Here is a 20,071-nt window from a genome sequence, read left to right as displayed (position 1 = left end):
TTTTTAAGGTTGTAACTGTAAGGTAGAAGGCCTAGACAATGGAAAGTAAAGCCTATAGTTCTCACGAGAATGAAATATCTAGATGCATCTGAGAATCTGAGTCTGTTTCTTAAGTTACCTAAGTATCTTAAAAAGCTGAAAATGGGGGGTGGGTGTTGCAGTTAGTTTATCTTTTTTCACCTTCTCTCACAGCTGTTCTAGTGGTAATGGCAGTAGCCTGTATTATGGATGCTGATTCCGGTGTGGAGTTGCTGAGTGTTTACAGTTACAGTGGTAAAAGTGTTACAAACCACTTTTCTTCCCAGTCGTTTGTACTGCTACATAGTAGAACACCTTCGGGCTTTCCTTTGTAGAGGAGTTTTACATGTTAATCAAGAATTGAAAATTAGTGTGTATTTTGCTGATTTAATTATGCAGGTTTACGCAATAGCAGTGTTAGTCCTTACACACTTGCATTTCAAATGTCATACATTGCGGGTGCTAAATTAAATTATTAAATTGCACATTTGTATGGTAAATTTACTCTAATGCTCCTTACAAAGCAAGATGGGCCTTTATATAGTATAGGAATAGATTTTTCTGATGGTGATAAATGCATGGTAAAGGATTATGATTTTTAATTTTAAAACATTCACACTGTTAAGTGATCTATATTTTACAACTTTTTGAGCAGAGGTTAGCTTAACTTATTACTGTAGTTCTCTTAGTATTCATATAGCACTAAACACATTCTCATTTTATTTGGGAATGGCTTCATAAATATTTTCCTTTTCCTAGGCATATTACAGTTGGTTCTACAGGTAAAGATGGAAAATAAATGTTAGCTTGTGTTTCTTTTTACAGAGATCAGAGTTGCTATGACATAATTCTGTTATACAATGCAATGAAGAAGAAAGTGTTGTCTGACTCGGATGAGGTAAGTGGTTGTGTCTTGGGCACTGGCATTGATACACTGGAGAAACAAGACCGCTGTCTGTCCTGTGGAAGACCAAAGTACTTCCCCAACAGTCACTGTTAGGGAAGTGGAGTGTACTTTTCTGTCAGTACAATGTTTCTTCTCGTCAGCTAGGAAACTGGGTGAGAATCCAGTCTCCTCTCTTCCTTTAGTGCAGAGAGCTTTAATAGTTTGCTGGAGGATGCTGCTTAGACTTCTGAGAGGTTCTCAAAATTGACAGTTACATGAAAGGCTTCTCAGAGGGACGGGGTAGGACTGTAAAGACTCAAATTATAAGTCTGAAGTATAAAAGAACTTGCCTACTCATATATGCTTATATTTTTTAACCTTTTTATGCGACTCATTATCTTGCTCAAAGGAAGAAGAGAAAGACACAAATGTGCCGGGGACTTCCACTAGAAAAAGAAAGGTAAATGTTTTTAAATTTTTTAGTTTGTTTTTAGTGCTACAGTTGCTAAAATGTATTTTTAAACAATGGAATGTAAAACTGAAATATTTCTAGTATTGTGTAGTGTCAGCTTTTTGAAAGTTTTGAACTTAGTGACATGTTGTTCTACCGAGCTGTTCAATGTAAAAGTATTTGTTTGTGGTGCTGCATGTTGTGAATTCATTTACATTCTGTGGGGTAACTTTTCCACTAGATTTTGAAAAAAGCAGCTAGTTTATTTAATATGTACTGGGCAATATTGTCATTTCAGGATCATCAGCCAAAGCGGCGGCTACGTAATCGGGCTCAGTCATATGACATTCAGTCATGGAAGAAGCAATGCCAGGAGCTGCTGAATCTCATTTTTCAGTGTGAAGATTCCGAACCATTTCGACAACCAGTGGATCTTCTTGAGTATCCAGTGAGTATTTTAGAACAAAATTGTTAAGTGGTGGGTTGGTTTGGTTTTTTTTTTTTTTTACGTTGACCATTCTTTCAGTTCTTTCAATTGAAACTTCAGGCAACTGTAGTGACAGAATTTTTTTCAGCACTTCGTTGTCACTTGATAATAATGTTTACTGTTCTTTTAAACTTATTTCAAAATAAATAATACTTCTCTGCTCTTTCAGATACTTTTTTTGGAAAACATTTTATATTCAGGGATGCTTATGCTATTAAGTAAATTACAGCTTTTAAAGCAAATTACACCTTTTGCAATTAAGATGTCTTTCCTTTTCTGAGTGAAAAATGGTCATATATTAAATGCATGTGTTTGGTTGTTGCATGTGACGTGTTGTCAAGGATCATTGGTTTCATTTCAGAGTATAAAAGCTAAAAGTAAGATCATATGAAAACTTCAAGTAATAAAGCAAAGATTTTGCTTGCTTTCCTTCTAGCATATCTTAAGTTCTGTAAAATATCACTCTAGGATGACTAACTTGGGCAAAATTAATTGTCTCAGAGAAAAGAAATGCTTCTCTTTAGGAAGTCACTAGTAGGTCAGTCTTGACACTTCTGCGGCCACTGGGTACCATTATTTTTGAAGTAACCTAAATTCTACACTGTGGCCGACTACAAGTGGCCCTCTGTGTTTGAGATCCTCAAATGAGCTGATAGAGAGCATTCTACTAGGCTTAGGCATGAAACACACTGCTCCCTGGTGTCACAAGCCTAACATGCAGAGGCACTCCTGCAGGTTCTGTTTGCTCTGAAGGATTAAGTTAACTTTTTGGTTAAATTTGATATTTAAGCTTTTTGTTGTATGGATATGTCTCTGTTTCCTCCATAACCTAGAAAAATGGTTCTGTCATTGGCTTGAATTGGGTCCTGCCTAAGCCTGTGAGTTTTTAATACTTTATTACTTTTGTAAATTGTCAGGTCTCCATTTGGGAAACTGCTTAGATTTCAGAAAGGATGTGATAAGCCTCTGATCAGGTTCAAATATTCAAACTTCATATTTTAAAGCTAATATGTAAGAACAGTATTAGTCTTAGTCCCAAGTTTGAGCTGCTAAGCCACCCAGAAGGCTTGTAGTCACACTTTCAAATCACTGTTATCTTCCTGTCAGTGTGTTAGTAATGCAACCCTTAGGACACAAAATTCTGAGCTCTGTGTTTCAAAAAATCTCTTTATAAAATAAATTAGGTCTATCAGTTAACTTCTAACCTTGACCCTGCTGAGTATGTCTGCAAGGAGGTATGTTGTATATTAGTGGAAAGCAGCAAAATGTCTTCAGCAGTCTTCCATACCTATTTAAAGAGGACATTTGGGTTAAACAGGTTTATCAAACTCATCCTAATGAAAATGATACATTAAGGCTTGGGGAAGAACTTGTAATAAATTGCTTTGCTATTTCTAAACAGGATTATAGAGATATTATTGACACTCCTATGGACTTTGCTACTGTTAGAGAAACACTGGAAGCTGGCAACTACGAGTCACCAATGGAGTTATGTAAAGATGTGAGACTTATTTTCAGCAATTCCAAGGCCTATACACCAAGTAAAAGATCAAGGGTAAGATTTTATTATTTTCCATTGTTGTTTGAAGAACACTTATATCTGAAAACTATACGACCTAAAAGGCAGAGAGACAGTGTAATTTGATTACTTTTAAAAAACAAGTTAAATTATTTCTGTTCTTAAAACAGAAATATTTCTGAGAAACTATTCTAGCTTTGTATTTGAAAGGAAAGGAATGTGTGCTATTTAAATACCAAAAGTTCTGATGTTCTGCATGTGTATTTTGAAAGTAAATATTAGAAAGTGGGTTTAAAGGGAGCCACAAGGAAGATAAGTTCTGTAAAAACATGATCATGAGTACAATAGTGAAATTTAACTGATAGTTTGGGGAAGAAACTAGATTTTCAAAACAAACACACGGAGAGCTCCTCTACTTTGAAGGTTGCCCCAAACTGAAATATCCAGGTATAGACAGCAGAGGATGTTGAACTTCTGTGCTGTTGACCAGTATGCAGTGGGATTGTAATGAAGCTCTTAGGATTTCTGGGAAACAGGACAGTTTACATGAAGTGTCAGCTTACAAAGCGATTTGTACTGAGATGTCTTGCTAGTGGGAGGTGCAGTACCTGATAGCAGTTAAATTATAGATGCATATTTACACGTGTTCAAGGCTTCTGTGTAGCTTTTCTTCTACTAATATATGTTTGGTTTTAAGACTAGATTTATTAACAGCTTTTATGTTTGGCTGTTCTAAATAGCAAGTTAATCATTAGGACTTCATTGTTTTAGACGTGGGCACAAATTTCTTAGTAGGTGACTAGCAGGATCAGAGATTACTCCCCAGTCAGTAGCAGATAGTCTCACTCACTGTTGAGGCTGCCATAGCCCATAAAAGAATTACTCTTTCAGTTACAGCAAATGACAGGGCTTCTGGGGGAGGTCTGAATTCTTTTGTGGTCTTTCTTTTTCTCCTTGACCTCATCTCACCTGACATTAGCTTTGTCTGGTCTCATAGGTTCGTTTGACACTTTCATTTTTCATATTTCTTCCAAACAGACTGGTATAGTAATAAATTTGTCTTTTTTTGTTTTACTCAGAAGTAGAAGTGGAAGGTTCTTATGTCAAGAATTTTAATATTCTAGAACCTCTGTGTTTTCAGTGCATGCAACATGTAGTTGAATGGTGATGTTTTTACTATGTCATGCACTTCTATTTTTAGCATCTTACTTTATGTCAATGGTGCTTATTTGAACAGTAAACTGACATCACTGATGCTTTCTTGAACAGTAAACCTACAGTCATCAGCTTTTTTTTTATTAGCTGGACACATCAGACACACATTCCTTGCATATCATCTCCAGTAACACATGCAGAATCTATCAAACCTTTTGAGTCTGATGCTCAGATGGTTTGGTGTGTTTTTAAGTAGGCAGTGGTTCAATATTGTCTTTGTGTTTCTTAGAATGTGCTGTCTCTCCTTAAAGTACCTAGACAGTCACTTTGGTGGTTTTTTTTTGTTTCCAGAATTAATAGCAACTGTGCTCAAATAATTACTTGTGACCTAAACTGAGTTTGGGACTCTCTGTAAATCATCTAAGGCTAAAGCTGGTGAAAAAAAAAAAGTGCACCTACATAATTCCAATACATTTATTGTACCTGTTGCAGCCAACTTACTTGTAGTATCAATTAATCTATAAAAGAAATAGACTGATGTTCAAAGACAGGATATAAGGATGCAACTTAATAGAGCAGAAAATAAGATTTCTTGACCCTAGGTATGATACAGTAAAATTACATTAAGAATCTCTCTCTGTGATTTTTGTTGAAGCTAGAAAGGGATACATTCTGGAAAGGCAATTGAAAAAGTAGATTTTCTAATTTTTTCCTTTTCTGTGTCATCTTCAGTTGTAATACACTTTTCAAAACCATGAAAATAGTTAAACCTACACATGAGTTAGGATATATTTGTTCAGGCAGATTGTAAATTTCCCTAAAACATTTCTATATTAACCACTTTTTACTTTTCTGTCTATTGTGATAAATAAGAGGATGCTTTGGAAAAATATACAACTTTGTTTACTGGCTTTTCTTTTTTAGATCTACAGCATGAGCTTGCGCCTTTCTGCTTTCTTTGAAGAACACATAAGTTCTATTTTATCAGATTATAAATCTGCCCTACGCTTTCATAAAAGAAATACAATAAAGAAACGAAGGAAAAAAAGAAGTAGAAGCAGCTCAGTTTCCAGTAGTGTTGCATCCAGGTACGTTAATTCCTTTACAGTATTCATGAAATGCTGTGAAATTTTGACATACCTAAACAATAAAACTTAGTGTGTTTTTTTCTTAATACTTCCTTTACTATTCCCTATATTGCAGAATGGTAGCTTTGACATGCAAGTCCCTATGATGTGGAAGAGTTTTAAACTTTACTTAGAGCTATCCTAGTGTAAGTGCTTAAAATTCAAATAACTGCTAAATGTGTACAGTAAAACAGCATCGTTAGGATAGTGATGGCATCATGCTTTGTCATATAACTATAGTATTTATTGTAAAGATTCACTTTCCAGAAGCTCACAACTTACATGAATTTCCACAGTAAATGCCATATTTTTAACATACTTCATGCAGAGGTGATTGTTTTACTCCCACAATCTCAGACACTAGCATTTAATTTTATTTATTCCTGTAAAATGACAAGGTGGTCATCCAGGATACAAATTGTTACTCCTTTTGCAGCCCTGAAAGGAAGAGGAGATTAATAAAACCTCAGCTGAAGGCAGAAACTTCTGCCACTTCATCATCTTCTGCACCTGCACGGTCGACAGCACTGAGACACGCTCCGCCTCAGATGAATGGAAAAGCTGCTGAAGCCTCCTCCCTTGTGCGGACTCGAAGCAATAGGGGGATAACAGATGTGGCTGTTACAGAGCAACCATCTACTTCTTCAGGAGCAAAGCCTTTAACTATAAAGCCTTTAATTACAAAGCCTAATACTACTGCAGGGTCAGGAAAGTCAGGCAAGTTGGGGCGTTTTTGGTTTTGTTTTTTAATTAGGCTGTGAATGTTTTTAAAGATAAAACTGGCTCTTTGGAAATCTGATATATCTCTCTCAGTTAAGACTGGTTCTGTTTTCAAGCTGATGGAACTTTGAGGCTCTTAAGAGGAAAAATGAACAAGTTAGGCTATGTTGTTTTATCTAGGAAGCTTTCTCCCTTTTGGATCACTGACTCACATTGTTTGTAGTAGAACATGAGTTCCATTTTACCCAACAAGATTGAATGTAGTATATACTACTTGACTTGCATAATTTTTTTTTTCTTTTTATCCTTCTAGTACTGGAGAATTCAACCAAACATTCCAAGAACCAGAATATTGTATCAAACCCTACCCCATCTGATTACAGTCATAACACTAGGAATAACTCCACGAGAGAAAATCCCGAGAAAGAGAAGCAAATCAAGCGCAAAGTAAAATCTTCCACTGTTAATCCACAAGGTACCAAATTTCTCTGGAACTTCCTCCCCACCCTCAGAGTTATTGATGTAGTGACTGTAGTGTTGTGCTTTAGTTGTGGTAATTTGGGGGTAGGGAAATTAGAAGGCATGATGATTTAGCAGAATAGGGAAGTCTAATGGAACAATTCAGTCACCATTAGTTTCCTTCTTGATGAATTAGCATGGTTTTGACTACTCTTAACACCATTTCCGTGGTGTGAGAACTGTTGTCTACATGATTTTGATACGTTAACATATCAGTACCTTCATTTAAATTATTACAAATGTCATGTTAGGAGTTCCTAAATTCCAAAGCAGGCTTCTGCATGGTCACACTTTAAACCCTGTGTGTTTAATCACATAAGATTTCTGTGGGTTATATTTGGGTCAGTAACACCGAGTGTGATGACATTCTGCACAGCAAAAAGCATAAGGATCAGAGGACCTGAGCTGCAAATTCATTCTTTCATTTTTTGCCACAGCAAAAGAAACCTATGCAGTATTTACTGCTTCTGTTTAGTATATTTGAATGGCCTGCTTGGACCTAGTTCATGAAATCTCCTAAATAAGCTTGCTTGGTCTTTTGATGTCAGAATACCTTAAAATTCAAAGCTTCTGTGGAGGCTGAAATAAGGTCTCCTAGTCAAAAAGCTTTCCTGTTTATGAAGGAGCTTTGAACTGTTAGGAAGATGCTTGAAGCAGCTAGATCCACTAAACATCTTTTCTCTGAAAATGGGGACACAGTAGTCTGCAAATTAAATCCCATCTAATTAATCTGCCTACTCCTTGTAGTCCTCTCTCCAAGGAGTTCTTTCTTACTCATCCATGCCTCTGAGAAAGTAGCTTGTGGTCTTATAAGTTAAATCATCTGTCCATTGCTTGTAAGCTTTCTCACAAAGGCCCCAGCTGTTCCCACATTGCATGGCTAAATATGCAGCTGTTACAGGATGGGATGTTTGGTCAGGTCAGGGGTTATCAGAATGTTGACATGGTCCTGTCTCCTTACATCCACTCACAGGACAGAGGAGGCCTGTGCTTTTAGTGCATGATGGTGTACATTTGAACACAGCAGAACCTGTGTGTGGGTGTTACATCAAAGGGCTGGAGGAACTATCATTCTGGCTATGAGCCTGTTCTTGGCCACATTTCAGGCAAGGGCTGTGGTATCAGAACATCTTCCTAAGAGGTCCTGTGACATGCCCCTCTGAAGAAGCTGAGTACCGCTCATGTAATGAAAACTCATACCCCATAAAAGTCTCCAAGCAAGTACATTCTGCTGTCTGTTAATGTGAAAAATCTCTACAAATTTGATACAAAAGATGCTACCTCAGGTTGAAAGAAAATTTTTATTTCTCCAGAGATGACCTACTGTGAAGCATTCCCAGTTCTTCCAGTAAAGCTTCTTGAGCAACCTTTTGCTGTTGCAGATACAAAATAGGAGTTTTGTCCACTGGTGCTGTATCACCTGAGAAAAACCCTTCAGCTGTTCCCTTTTTTTTCCTTCTTTTTTTCCTCCTGTGTTTTTCCTGGGGGTTTTTTGTTTGTTGGATTTTTTTTTTTCCTTGCAGCTACTGTGTGCTAAATCCAACTAGAAGTTAGTCCTCATTCTATACTGGAGTGAAACTCTCTGAGCTCAACTTTGGGTTTCTTAGATTTTGATAAATTGACAATCACTGTGAATCCATTCAGATATTTTAGTGAGAGTTTTTATTAAGGCAGTGTGAAAATGAATGTAAATGCAAATCTGTTATGTGACATGTACTTACAGCATTTCTGTACCATTTCTTTACAGCAGATTGCAAGAATAATGCTTTGGCATCAGGAAGCATTCAGGTAAATGGACACGGAGGACAGCCTTTGAAACCTCCAGTTAAAAGAGGTCCTGGACGGAAACCGAAGGTGGAGACTAATAACAGTAGCTGTGAAGTGGTGGTGCACAAGAAGAGAGGCAGGAAGCCAAAAAAGCTACAAATTGTTGAACAGCAAAAGGTTGCAGAGCAGAATACAATCCAGACCACAAGGGATATACCAGAGGAAGCCTCTGTTTCTACTGCATGCAATTCTCTTTCTGAAAATAATGTGAAGGAAGACTTGTTACAAAAAAAAGGCCGTGGGGGTAGAAAGCCAAAAAGGAAGATAAAGAGCCGCCAGCCAGGCTCAGACCTCTTAGTTCCTGCAAACGTTAAAATGCAAACAAGAAGCAGGAGGAAAAAGACACATGAGCCTATGGAGGAGAGTTCTGAAGAACTTAAAGATTCTGAACCTCACATGAGAACTAGAAACCAGGGTAGGAGGACAGCCTTTTACAATGAAGATGACTCTGAGGAAGAGCAAAGGCAGCTATTGTTTGAAGACACCTCCTTAACTTTTGGAACTTCAAGCAGAGGCAGAGTCCGAAAGTTGACTGAAAAAGCAAAAGCTAATTTAATTGGTTGGTAATTTTTACCAAGGGTTTTACTTCAGAATGCTATGAAGCAGGTACAGTTAAGGAAGAGCAGAACAGACTTCTGCTTCCCTGCTGCTATTATGGGTTAGAAGAGTATGTTCTGATTTGGGGAGAAAAATATAGCAAAACAATAAACTGAAAGAACATTCTTTGAAAGAAATATATATTTTAAACTTTTGCTATTTATTGCCCTCCAAATAGGTTGTACATTTCAACAGTCATTTTGTTCACAGTTGAGAATAATTGAAGCAATTCTGACTGACGTACAGAGTTCAGATCTACTCTGCTCAAGTAGTATGTAATATCTCTACATACTTGAAAAAAGGTAATAGAACTTTTAATTGCCACAAATTAAAAACAGAAATCTATTTTTGACCAAGCAAGGTACACTTCGATTGTAGAGTCAAGTCGCCTAGGAAGGCGGACTTTGGCAAAAAGTGGCAGTAAATTCACTTACATTTCTATTAAATAATACAATACCAAACTTGGCTAATCTGAAAATGTTTAATTTCAGTTGTGATGGAACATTCAGCTGCAAAAGAAGCCTAGCAGAGGCCGTTGTTTATCCAAGTTCTGCCAAACATAGCAAAAATGTAATCACAAATATATATATCCACATTGGAAAAAGTTTGACTAATGTCTAATTTTTCAGACCTTGATTCTTGTATCAATCACTAAATCTCTGTTTATTGTGCCAAAGACTGAGAATCAGTGCAGTGGAAAACCTTTTTTTCTTTTTGAGTGTCAGTACAGCATACCATTTGCAGTGATAAAAGCTGTGTCTTGTTTTAAATAGTAAATTGTTAACATTGTTCTGAAATGTATCCTTTTTGGTACTTCTGGTAGAAAATAATGCACTGGTGGGGTCCTTTGACAGAGATGTTTTAGTCTAAATGTATAATTGGTTAAAGGATTCAAGGAAATTACAGGACAGGTATGGAATTATGATGTTTACTTTCTGATCCAGATTGATTGTTGTTTCTACAACTTTAAGACATGCTTAAGAGGCTGAAATGACCTACAAAGAATAGTGTATGTGTATATATTAATATATACATAAACACATACATCTAAAATATTACCCAGGTATAAATTTTTTTCAGGATTTTTTAGATAGCACTAGAATTGAAAATTTTAAAATGTCATACTTTATAGTTTAATTTTAAGGGGAAGATTGGTTATTTTCAATTATTAGGGTTAAAAGGCCAAATCACTTTTTATGCAATCATGTTTTATACAGTGGTCTCATTGCACATTGTGTTTTTCTGCACTTTTTATGGTATATCACGCTGACATATGTCAATATACACCCTAAAGAAAAATTCCATTTAATGATTGTGCCTTGTATTCTATTATTTCTTGCATCCTTACTAAAATTAAGTTGTCTATTGTAAATGATAACTATATGACTTAGGGGAATGTATTGTTATATGTACTGCTCTGGAAAAGAAAAGCAGTTATTTATTTGTTTATGGTACATTTAGTTATTTTATACCTTTACAAACAAACCTTAATACCATTTTCTATCACTTAAAAAAAAGTATTGTCCAGTTTCAAGGAAAAAAAATACATAAGCAGTCGTATTTACTGAGATCTGGTATGGTACAAAAATGTAACCAAAATTTTCTGGTTATACTTTTTTTTGTTTTTACACATTATCTGCAATGTCTGGACGGGAGGACATGCAGAATTAAGACCTTAAATTTGCACAGATTCTGTATATGTATTTGAGGCCTGATTCTTCACTCTTTATTTTCTTAAAAAAAAAAGCTTAAAAGTTTGAACAAAGAACATTGGTATTTGCCACCAAGAGTAATAGAAATATGCTATTGTGGATAGCAGATTAGTATCCACCATACCTAGTTTTAGGTAGTTCATTTTACTACAAAAAATGGCTAAGATATTTTCCAGATCCTCTTTGAATTGTCATGGATTTGAACTTGGGGGGGCAGGGATTAGTTTGTATTTCATTTGTTGGCATATTTATTTTTTTCTAACAAGTATTTCTTTATCATCTGATTAAAATGGAGTCACTAGACATGTGGTAAGATAACAAGCTACGTTTGTACAGTTGCAATACAGCTTCACAATTCAAAACTGATTGATTCTACTTGTTAATTTTGTCAGATCATCACTGATGAAGGCAATCATTTGAAAATGTGTAATTTCCTGATGTTATCTGCATTGTAATATATAAAATAGATTTTATCTAAAATTCATCTTCTGTATTTACTCCGTTTGTAATAATGTTTTATATGGCATGTTTATGTATATATTTATATATCGAGAATACCTTGTGTGTAAGTTTTGGAGACTGAAATAATCTGCGTTCCCTTAACAGTAGGTAGAAGATTGTACATCTTAATTTTACGAGGATAGAAGGCCTTACCTGCAGAACATGGGTACTGCTTCCCACCCAGTAATATTGGTGACTTTAGCCAGTAAGTTTTTGATTCTTATTAGACACATTAATGTTTTTCCTTTAAAAATAAACTGTGGATAATTTGGGTCAATGTTTTTATAGAAGCATCACTAGAAATTTATTAGAAATTAATACCAGATTTATTTAAAAGGTCTATTTTTTATAATTTAATTTCACTGGGTTGCAAACTTTATTTATGAGACTTTAGTCACCATCAGACTGTATTTTGGTTGGGGAAAAATTTATTATTTGAAGTGGTTGTGAGATACTGTATCAATACAGAAAAACAGCTTTTCATTACAGAATCTTAGGTTTTTAAATGTGAGCAATAAACTATTGGTCAGTGTTCTGAAATAATTTAAGAACTATAGTTATATGCATGTTTTATAATGCCATATCAAGTATCTAACAACTGGTTCAGAAAATGGAGTATCAAAATCTCATGTGCTTGTTTTACATTTGCATTGTAAATAACATAGCTTCATAGTCACATGCAAACAATCTGGCAGCAATTAACTCAGTTTTATTCATTAAATTCATTTATATTTGACCTGGATATGAGGATACTGTTCTGGTATTTCTACGCTATACTGGGAAACATTAAAATTGGTATTTGCTGCTGAGTGGTATCTTGATAACAGTGTGTTCTTTAACTACCAGTGAGGAAATACTTCTGCTTCTGCCATAAGTGTGCTCTAAATGTTTAACAGGAATCATTGTACCTGTGCCTACATACTTAACAACTCTTTAGCCACTTCGCTTCTGTTGTTAGTGTGTTCTCTGGGAACTGAAATTTTACCACTGTAGTGTTCATAATTATTGTCAATATTGAACTAGAGCTCTTTGTCACTCGGCAATGACCAGTGATACAACTTTACAGAGAAATGTCTTCCTCCAGTGATTCAACTGCTGTGATAAAGATTTACAGACGTTTATTTGTACAGTGTCCGGTTTGTACCTGTGATCAGTTTGTTGATAGACTTGTAAGGTTGAGTTGGTTGAGTTAAATATTACTATGGCTTAATATTTTTAAAACTAGTAATTGATAAAGGACCCTGATGCACCACATATAGATATTAATATCTATTAAAAAGTAAATTGTAGTGTAGAGACAGCTTATTCACTGTATTGCTGTACAAATATTTTTAAGTACCAATTCTGTGCCAGAGGCTTTTGTCTTACCAAAAAAACGACTACATGCAACACAAAAAATAGTCTGTCCATTCAGTAACTTCAAGCTTGTTATGATTTTTACACTGCATTTTAAAATATTTTGCTCACATTTGTTGGATCGAGGACTACAAGTAAATGCTTTAGTGTGTAAGTTGAATTTAGGCACATGTTAAATAGTTGACTGGTTCTATAAAAGCATTAGTCTTAACTGGATGGAACCCTTTCACCCTGTATTTATATAGTAGATTGGAGGTTAGAGGTTTTATAAGCTCACTTTCATCAGCATTTGCATTTTATTTGTAGCATGTGAATCTTGCTGAGGTAATTTTAACATTGCTGGTCAATCAAGATATAGCCATACCACAATATTCACATTGTGTCCTGAGTCCTTACCTTATTCTGAAATAGTGTATTTTTTCCACAGTAGGTTGTCAAAGGTTTTTCTTTTTGCCTTTTTTTAACAGTTTTAAATTTTTAATTATAACTCTGCTACAATGCTGTGATAGAGAAGGTAGAGGGTTTTAAAACCTCACCTAGAAACAGCAAAAGCTCATTTTCTGTTTACTACCTAAATGAAGACAAATTAACTGTGTAAAATGAGTATATATTTTCTTTTATCCCTGAAGTTCGTGTAACAGATTGGTTTCCAAGGGGACCTAGATATTCAACTGATAAAAGGGCTGTTAGTTTTCTGCTGTAAATTACTGTATATACATGTTTGTTTGTATGGAGAGGAAAGTGTATTACATTTCATAAAACTGGCCAAGGCTTGACAATGTGTTTCAAATAACAAATCTGGCACTGACAGCTTACGTAGCTTCCTGGTTTCGAATCATGAGTACACCTTGCTCACTTTCTATGATGTCTAGGGGAAAACAGCAGGTAGCTTTTAAACCAGAGCTAACCTCTAGGTGCTCTTGTGTTTCTGCTGATTTTAATGCGGGAATTTGCCATGTCATTTTTACAGTGTGTTAGAGGAGGAAACATGCCAGGAAGCCAGATTAAAAGACATCTTAAATTGCAGAAAAAGGTGATTAGCTGCTTCCCCCTCACCCCCCTTTTCCCAAGGTTCTAACAGCCGCAAGGCACTCTAGAGAGAAACTTTATATGCTGCAATAAAATAATGGTGAATAAATTTAGCTTTTAGGAGGTACGTAGTGAGACAAGTACTCATTTGGATCCTTTTCAATGCAGATAAATACATCAGGAAATTAATTTCAAATAATGCAAACAATACATTTTAGGGAAGGAAAGTAGTACTATAGTATGAATTCCTACACTGAAAGAACAGAGAATGAGGTCACACAAACTAGAAGTAGAAAGAAATAGAAGTACCTATCACGTACTGTGTGATGTACATGTACTATTTTGTGCTTACATCTGCGCGGGTTGATTTGCTAATGCATTGAGACCATATAGAAGTTACATTTTTGGACCATACTAAAACTGCAGAAGTGTGGTGGACAACTGGATAATGATCATGTGTGAATTAAGTTCTGTCATAATGTTTCAATATGTATAGAATGGAGCTCAACTTCAAGCAAATTACCTAGAAAGGTTAATTTTAAAACTGACAGGTTTTCAGATTAAAAATCACACTTATTTTGTACAGAATTATGTAAAACACAAATCTGTTGTAATGTAATGAGTAACAGTTTTGAAAACTATAATTCTTTAGCTTTATCAAGGCTTTTTTCCTTCCAGAAATCTAGATTATCATGTTATAACCTGAAGTATCTCACCAGGATAACAGTGCCCTTTCTTTTTGTACATATGGATTGGAAATTTCTTTACTGTTATGTGGACACTTTCTATGTTAGTTTTGATGCATAATACTTTGAATCCTTTTATACAAACTAGAATGTATGTGTAAGAATTACTGTCACTGCAATGTAGTAACTACAAACTTATTTTTAAATAAATAGAAAACATGTTTTTCTAAGCTGTCCAACAGTGTTTGTTTCTATCTAGTAATTTACTGTTCTACGGGACAATTGGGTGTGTGCTTTTCAGAACTCCCCAAATTCAGCTCCTTTTGATTCCTTGTGGAATACGGTATAGCAGTATCTGGTAGTATGGTATGTGGTTAAGTGGGAACAGACAAAATTGGAACTGGAGCACTCTCTGATAGGGATCAGAATTTGCTATTTGGTAGGGGTTTTCACTAAGCCCTGCAGTTCAGGAGGCAATAAAAAGGCAGTAGCATCTGGCACTGAAGACACAGTGTTGCCAGTCCTCTTAGCTCACTTTCACTTGTGCGCCACGGCACCCGCCTCTAATCCTCCAGGAAGCCTTCCCTGTTCAGGTGACAACTATTTGTACTAGAGCTACATCCAATCTATGGCAATTTCCGCTTCCCAACAGCTGTAGAAGAAGCTAAAAACACTTAAGCAGAGAGCATCCCTGCTGCCCTGCCTGTAGAGTACTGGTCTGCAGTCTAGCTGCTCTGAGTGAGTGATGCAGGGAAAAGTCGACACAGGATGTGTTTTCACAAAACTGCAGGGTTGGTTTGTTTATGTTTATGTTTTTCTGCTTAATAGATGCAAGAAAAAAAATGCGGATTCTGTTTAATTTCACGTGTTATTTGCTTTATCAGATATCTTTTCCTCCTTACCGTTCCTTACCTGATGGAAATGATGGAAGAGACCCTCACTCACCTCACAGATGCAGGTATGTGTGCTTCTGGGCGATGGGAATGTGGAATGGTAAGAGTGGAATGAATTGAGTTCCCTGTGGCTTTCCAGACTCCATGTGAAGTCTGGCAAAAGCAAGACTTGTTTTAACAGTTGAGGAAAAATCTCTGTCCCAAGGATCCGTGTGAGTTTTGCTCATTGGCATGTTCTGCTTGGAGAAAATAATTTTAGAATACTGAAAATACAACACACTTCCTTCAGTGCTGCTGCTGTGTCCTGGAGGTGGTAGTTGTTTTGAATGTGCATTTCCAGTACTACAGCACTACAGTAATAGTGCTGTGCTCATCCAAGCATAAGCAACTCCAGGTCCAGGGTTTTAGTTCTGTTAATGAGAATAGTCTGAAGCAGTTAATAACCTTTTCTTTGTTTTTAAAAGATATAAAAAAATCTTTTTCTGTGTACCTCTGTACAAAATCCTTAGAATACAATTGTATTCCAGTTCCCATTTCTGTGACAGGTATCTTTTTGAAACCTACTGTGGTTATTTTACTTTGTGTAGAAATCAAGACTTTGCTTAGGGTTAACAGATGCTGTGAAATGCTGGTACCTGACGGCTGTTGGAGCATGTGCTGGTTTTAACACCAGCAGGAAATTGAACTCCCAACAAGCCACACCCCAGCCTCTGCCCCTTCCAGTAAAGGAGGGACAAAAAGGAGAGACTACAAATGGAGAGACTGTGGGTAGAGATAACTTACTGAAAACTCCAAATGATGGAATAAGACACACAGAGTACAATAAAAAGAGGTGTTTTACCCACAGAAAAGTATTCACCACCAGGAATAAGAACGTGGGTCACATCCGTGTGGTTTCCCCAGACAAAGGCAATAGGATGATCGTTCCCATGCACTGCCCACGTGGTAGTCAGGAAACAAAGGGAATATGGTGGGGGAGCTCCCGTGGCTAACATTTCCCAGCCCAAAAAAATGGCAAACAGTGATAGACAAACTCCCTGAAAGCTGAGTCATCTGAGTAGGGGTCACGCTGTTGTTCTGCCGAGCTCAGTTCTGCGCAGGTGCCTTTGCTGCCGCTTCCAACGCTCCTCTGCACCAGGGCAAGGGAGGATGGTCCCACTGGGATGCTGGCTTTGTGCTGCCCCTGGTCACTGTCACTGCAGTGCCACACCTGGGAGCCACGCTGCAGCCCTTCCTCAGCACCATGTCCCACAAAAGTGTCCCAGGATGGAGTCCGCAGGTCCTTTGCTGACACCCTCCCGCTGGAGCAGGAGAGGCAAAAGTGGCCAACTTCCAGTAAGGGCACCTGGCTTTTCCTGCCACATCCGTGTCCAGGTGATGCTGTGTGTGGTATAGAATAACAACTTGGTCACACCCACACCGCTAAACTCTGCCCCCTCCTGTAACGAGGACAGATCACAACACTCATTAAATGAAGGAAATTGTGTGATCATTGAAGTTGACCATTTTGTTTTCAAAGTGAAAAGTTTCTGTGCCAAAGCTTGTGTTCTTTCCTGCGCTAGCAATCAATATGAGCTTTGCAAAAAATGTTTGTCACTTTTCCCAAAGACAAATGAGCAAAGTGTAATGGCTTTAAAAATTAATCACTGTTGCTAGTTGAAGCAAATGTGAAAATAAAGCAAGTGCCAGCAAGCAACATACAATGCGACTGGAATTTAAATAGCATAAAATTGAGTTCCTCTTCAACAAATTATAATGCAAAATATATTTTTTGTGGCTTTTACTACTATTAACAGGAAATTCAAAGCCCAAAACATCTGGTTGCTTTTCTAGCTCAGAGAAATACTGTGCTAAGAAATCTTTGCAAGAGGCTTAATTTACTGTTTGACAGGAGTGCAGTGAGAATTTATGAATCTTCTCTTCTACTTTGAAATCTGTGTGAGCACTGAAGGGAAGACAGGGTAGAAAATTTGGGAGTGATGTTCCCAGTCTGGTAACAACCATACCAATTTCTTTTCTGCTTCCTTTCCTTGTCTCTGAAATGGGGAGATTTTACCAAAACTTTGTCTGTTGGCCTTTCATTTTACTTTAGCTAGGTAAATAAATGAAAAAAAAAACCCAAAAACCAAAAACCAAGAAGGAAGAAACAAGAGCAGAGGCAGGTAACCAACTCACTCAGCATCAAATTTCTGTAGAGGCCTATTCCTGGAGGTACTGACTTCAAACAATGTTAGCATTCAAGAGCCAGGCAGCCTCAGCCGTTAATTTGGGTTTTGTCTCAGATCTCTGAATCTGGCTTTGAACAAGGATATTCAAAATAATAAAGACAGTAACTTAAAATGCAAACCTAGTTAGAATATGATTAAAATATTAGAAAGAATTACTGTATTTATATTCTGTAGCAGAGAAATCTAGTGGGGTTATTTTTTTGAGATCTGAGCACCTTATTCAAAACTTGAATTCTCTTAATTATTAAGGAAGATGGTGTAAGCTTCCATGAACTGCTAAGAAATGGAATACAGCTGTCAAAACTTGAACAAAAAAAAGAGCTACTTAGAAGTCTTTAATTAGTGATCGCCTCTCAATACACTGCCTATTTTTACCCAGCTAGAATCTCAACATGAGGAGCTGGGTGTATGTACAGTCTGTACTGTTGTCCTCCATTGACACCGGTTAATCTGCATGCACAAGTACATGGGGAAAGATTAAATATCTAGAACTCAAAACTTTTACGCTGTTTAATGCTTGTAAAGTGTTTGAGGTTATAAAGTGTGTGTTAATGCTAAACTCTTCTGATCGATAAAGTTTACCAGGGAAATCAGTGGTTATTTAGAAAAATTTACTAGAAAATTCACATAAGTGTTGTCTTAAGAAAGGGCAGATTATCTGAAATTGTGTTATGGTCAGGACTGTTTATTTTTTCTTGCATGCTAATTTATGAAGTTGTAATTTTCCTCTGGCTTTGGCCTCTTCTTTGCCCACCTCTGAGTCATGACAGAGCACACACGGCTGGTTTCTTTATGGCTCTTGCACTGAAAATCTCTGCTCAAGCACATGGGGAGTAACCTGTCTTGTAAAAGAAGCATCTTCATCTTGCAATTTGATTTACTTTGTATTAGGAAGGTGTCTTAGTGTTTGGGTGGTAATAAGCTGAGTCACACTTTAAAACCTTCAACCTCCCTGAGGTAGGATCAGGTGTTTACATGGCTCCTGAGGTTTTGCTCAAGGGAGCTGGTAAGTCCCAGTATTTACCACTGCTTGAGCTGGTGTGATGCAAACACAGCCGTGATGGCCCCAAAGACTGTCCTCCTCGGGGTGGGCTGTGTGATGCAAATAGGTTGGTCTGAGCAACCTGATCTAGCTGAAGATGTCTCTGGTTATTGCAGGGGGACTTGGATTAGGTGACCTTGAAAAGGTCCCTTCCAACTCAAATGATGTACGATTCTATGATTTAAAAACTATTTTTTTTTAGGTAGAGTTTGTATTTCTAGTCTAGGCTAGTATTCATGTAAGTTTTCAATTGGGCCTTCCTGCCACGTTGCACAGGTTTAAATCTGTCAGTGAAAATCCATCCCAGGCCTGGCCTTTTCGTTCCCACATATTCACTAGCTATGGCTTGATAACATTTTGGGTTTTTTTCACAGTCTTGTCCCTCAGAGAGCTGTGCTCAGTAAGCAAGAAGTGATGGCTAGAACATTTCCTTTCTCTTGGTAAGGCTCGACATTTGCTACTAATGAATTTCTCTTCTTGTCTGTAATGTTCCCATTGCTCTGATCTCTCTGCATCATTTGCAGTTTGAGTCTGCCTGCTCTGTTTGCTCCCACTCTGATTTGGGTGCCATCAGCAAATTTGGTTGCTGTTGAATTTAGGCCAAAGAAATCCATGCCACAGATGAGACCCATGGCCGGGTTTGACCCCCTGCAGCAGCCCAGCAGGGGCAGGCACGGAGGTTCTGGTGGGCGCTGACACGTGCGCTATCGAAACCAGCCAGGACACTCCTGCTTCAGCTGGGCCGGCATCCAGCTGTGACAAAGCCGGGCCCAGGGACCGCACCAGGTGCTCTCTGAGGCACCACCAGTGTGGTGAGAGGCACAACATGAGGCTGAGTTACAGGCTTGTGTTAGGACGCATTTTGCATAAACTTCACGAGAGAACTTCCTCTGTACTTCTATTCATAGCCGGTTCAAGCCACTTGTCCACATTCACAGAAAAAAAAATACCCAGGTAAGGAAGCTGAAAACGTTACTTTTCTTTAAGTTAGCCTGCAGAAATAAATCAGAACTTTTTATTTCTTTATTTTAATCTCTATAAAACCGTCGGGGTGTAAAGTCCACGCGGGTGTTTGTTGCTTTTTGACATTAAGAAATCCTGATCCCGTCTGCCCTGAGAGCTTTTTCGTTCGAGGGAAAGACGAGAGCAGGGGACAACCTCCGCACCCGGCGGAGAGCCTGGCCCGGGTTCAGGCTCGGCGCTCGCCCCTCCGGGGTCCCTTTGGGCGTTGCTGCTCAGGGGAGGGCACAACCCTCCCCTCGGCCCCACCTGCCGCCCGCAGCACCGCCTGGGCGCCCAGCCGGGACGGGACGGGAGG

At 37.6% G+C, this 20,071-nt stretch overlaps 2 protein-coding genes across 4 annotated transcripts in view; both read left to right on the top strand.

Moving 5' to 3' along the window:
* Nucleotides 1-14,820, top strand: part of PHIP (pleckstrin homology domain interacting protein) — a 96,578-nt gene extending 81,758 nt beyond the window's left edge. The window contains exons 29-36 of one of the 2 annotated variants that reach the window (XM_017742814.1): nucleotides 844-916; nucleotides 1,314-1,364; nucleotides 1,654-1,803; nucleotides 3,245-3,397; nucleotides 5,441-5,604; nucleotides 6,080-6,360; nucleotides 6,677-6,838; nucleotides 8,633-14,820. In XM_017742814.1, coding sequence (XP_017598303.1) covers nucleotides 844-916; nucleotides 1,314-1,364; nucleotides 1,654-1,803; nucleotides 3,245-3,397; nucleotides 5,441-5,604; nucleotides 6,080-6,360; nucleotides 6,677-6,838; nucleotides 8,633-9,276 — 1,678 coding nt within the window. In that variant the 3' untranslated portion in view covers nucleotides 9,277-14,820. Of the gene's footprint in view, nucleotides 1-843; nucleotides 917-1,313; nucleotides 1,365-1,653; nucleotides 1,804-3,244; nucleotides 3,398-5,440; nucleotides 5,605-6,079; nucleotides 6,361-6,676; nucleotides 6,839-8,629 lie in introns of both variants that reach the window. The other variant, XM_017742813.1, reaches the window with a different exon arrangement.
* A 99-nt stretch (nucleotides 14,821-14,919) lies between these two features.
* The window catches only part of LOC103621411, a 15,077-nt gene continuing 9,925 nt past the window's right edge, over nucleotides 14,920-20,071 (top strand). The window contains exon 1 of one of the 2 annotated variants that reach the window (XM_017742815.1): nucleotides 14,920-15,548. In XM_017742815.1, coding sequence (XP_017598304.1) covers nucleotides 15,419-15,548 — 130 coding nt within the window. In that variant the 5' untranslated portion in view covers nucleotides 14,920-15,418. Of the gene's footprint in view, nucleotides 19,708-20,071 lie in introns of both variants that reach the window. The other variant, XM_017742816.1, reaches the window with a different exon arrangement.

This window comes from Corvus brachyrhynchos, unplaced genomic scaffold (genome assembly GCF_000691975.1).
Source record: "Corvus brachyrhynchos isolate BGI_N302 unplaced genomic scaffold, ASM69197v1 scaffold87, whole genome shotgun sequence".
Taxonomy (NCBI): Eukaryota; Metazoa; Chordata; class Aves; order Passeriformes; family Corvidae; genus Corvus; species Corvus brachyrhynchos.
Note: the sequence above shows the minus strand (reverse complement) of the source record. Positions and strands in the feature narration are given on the sequence as shown.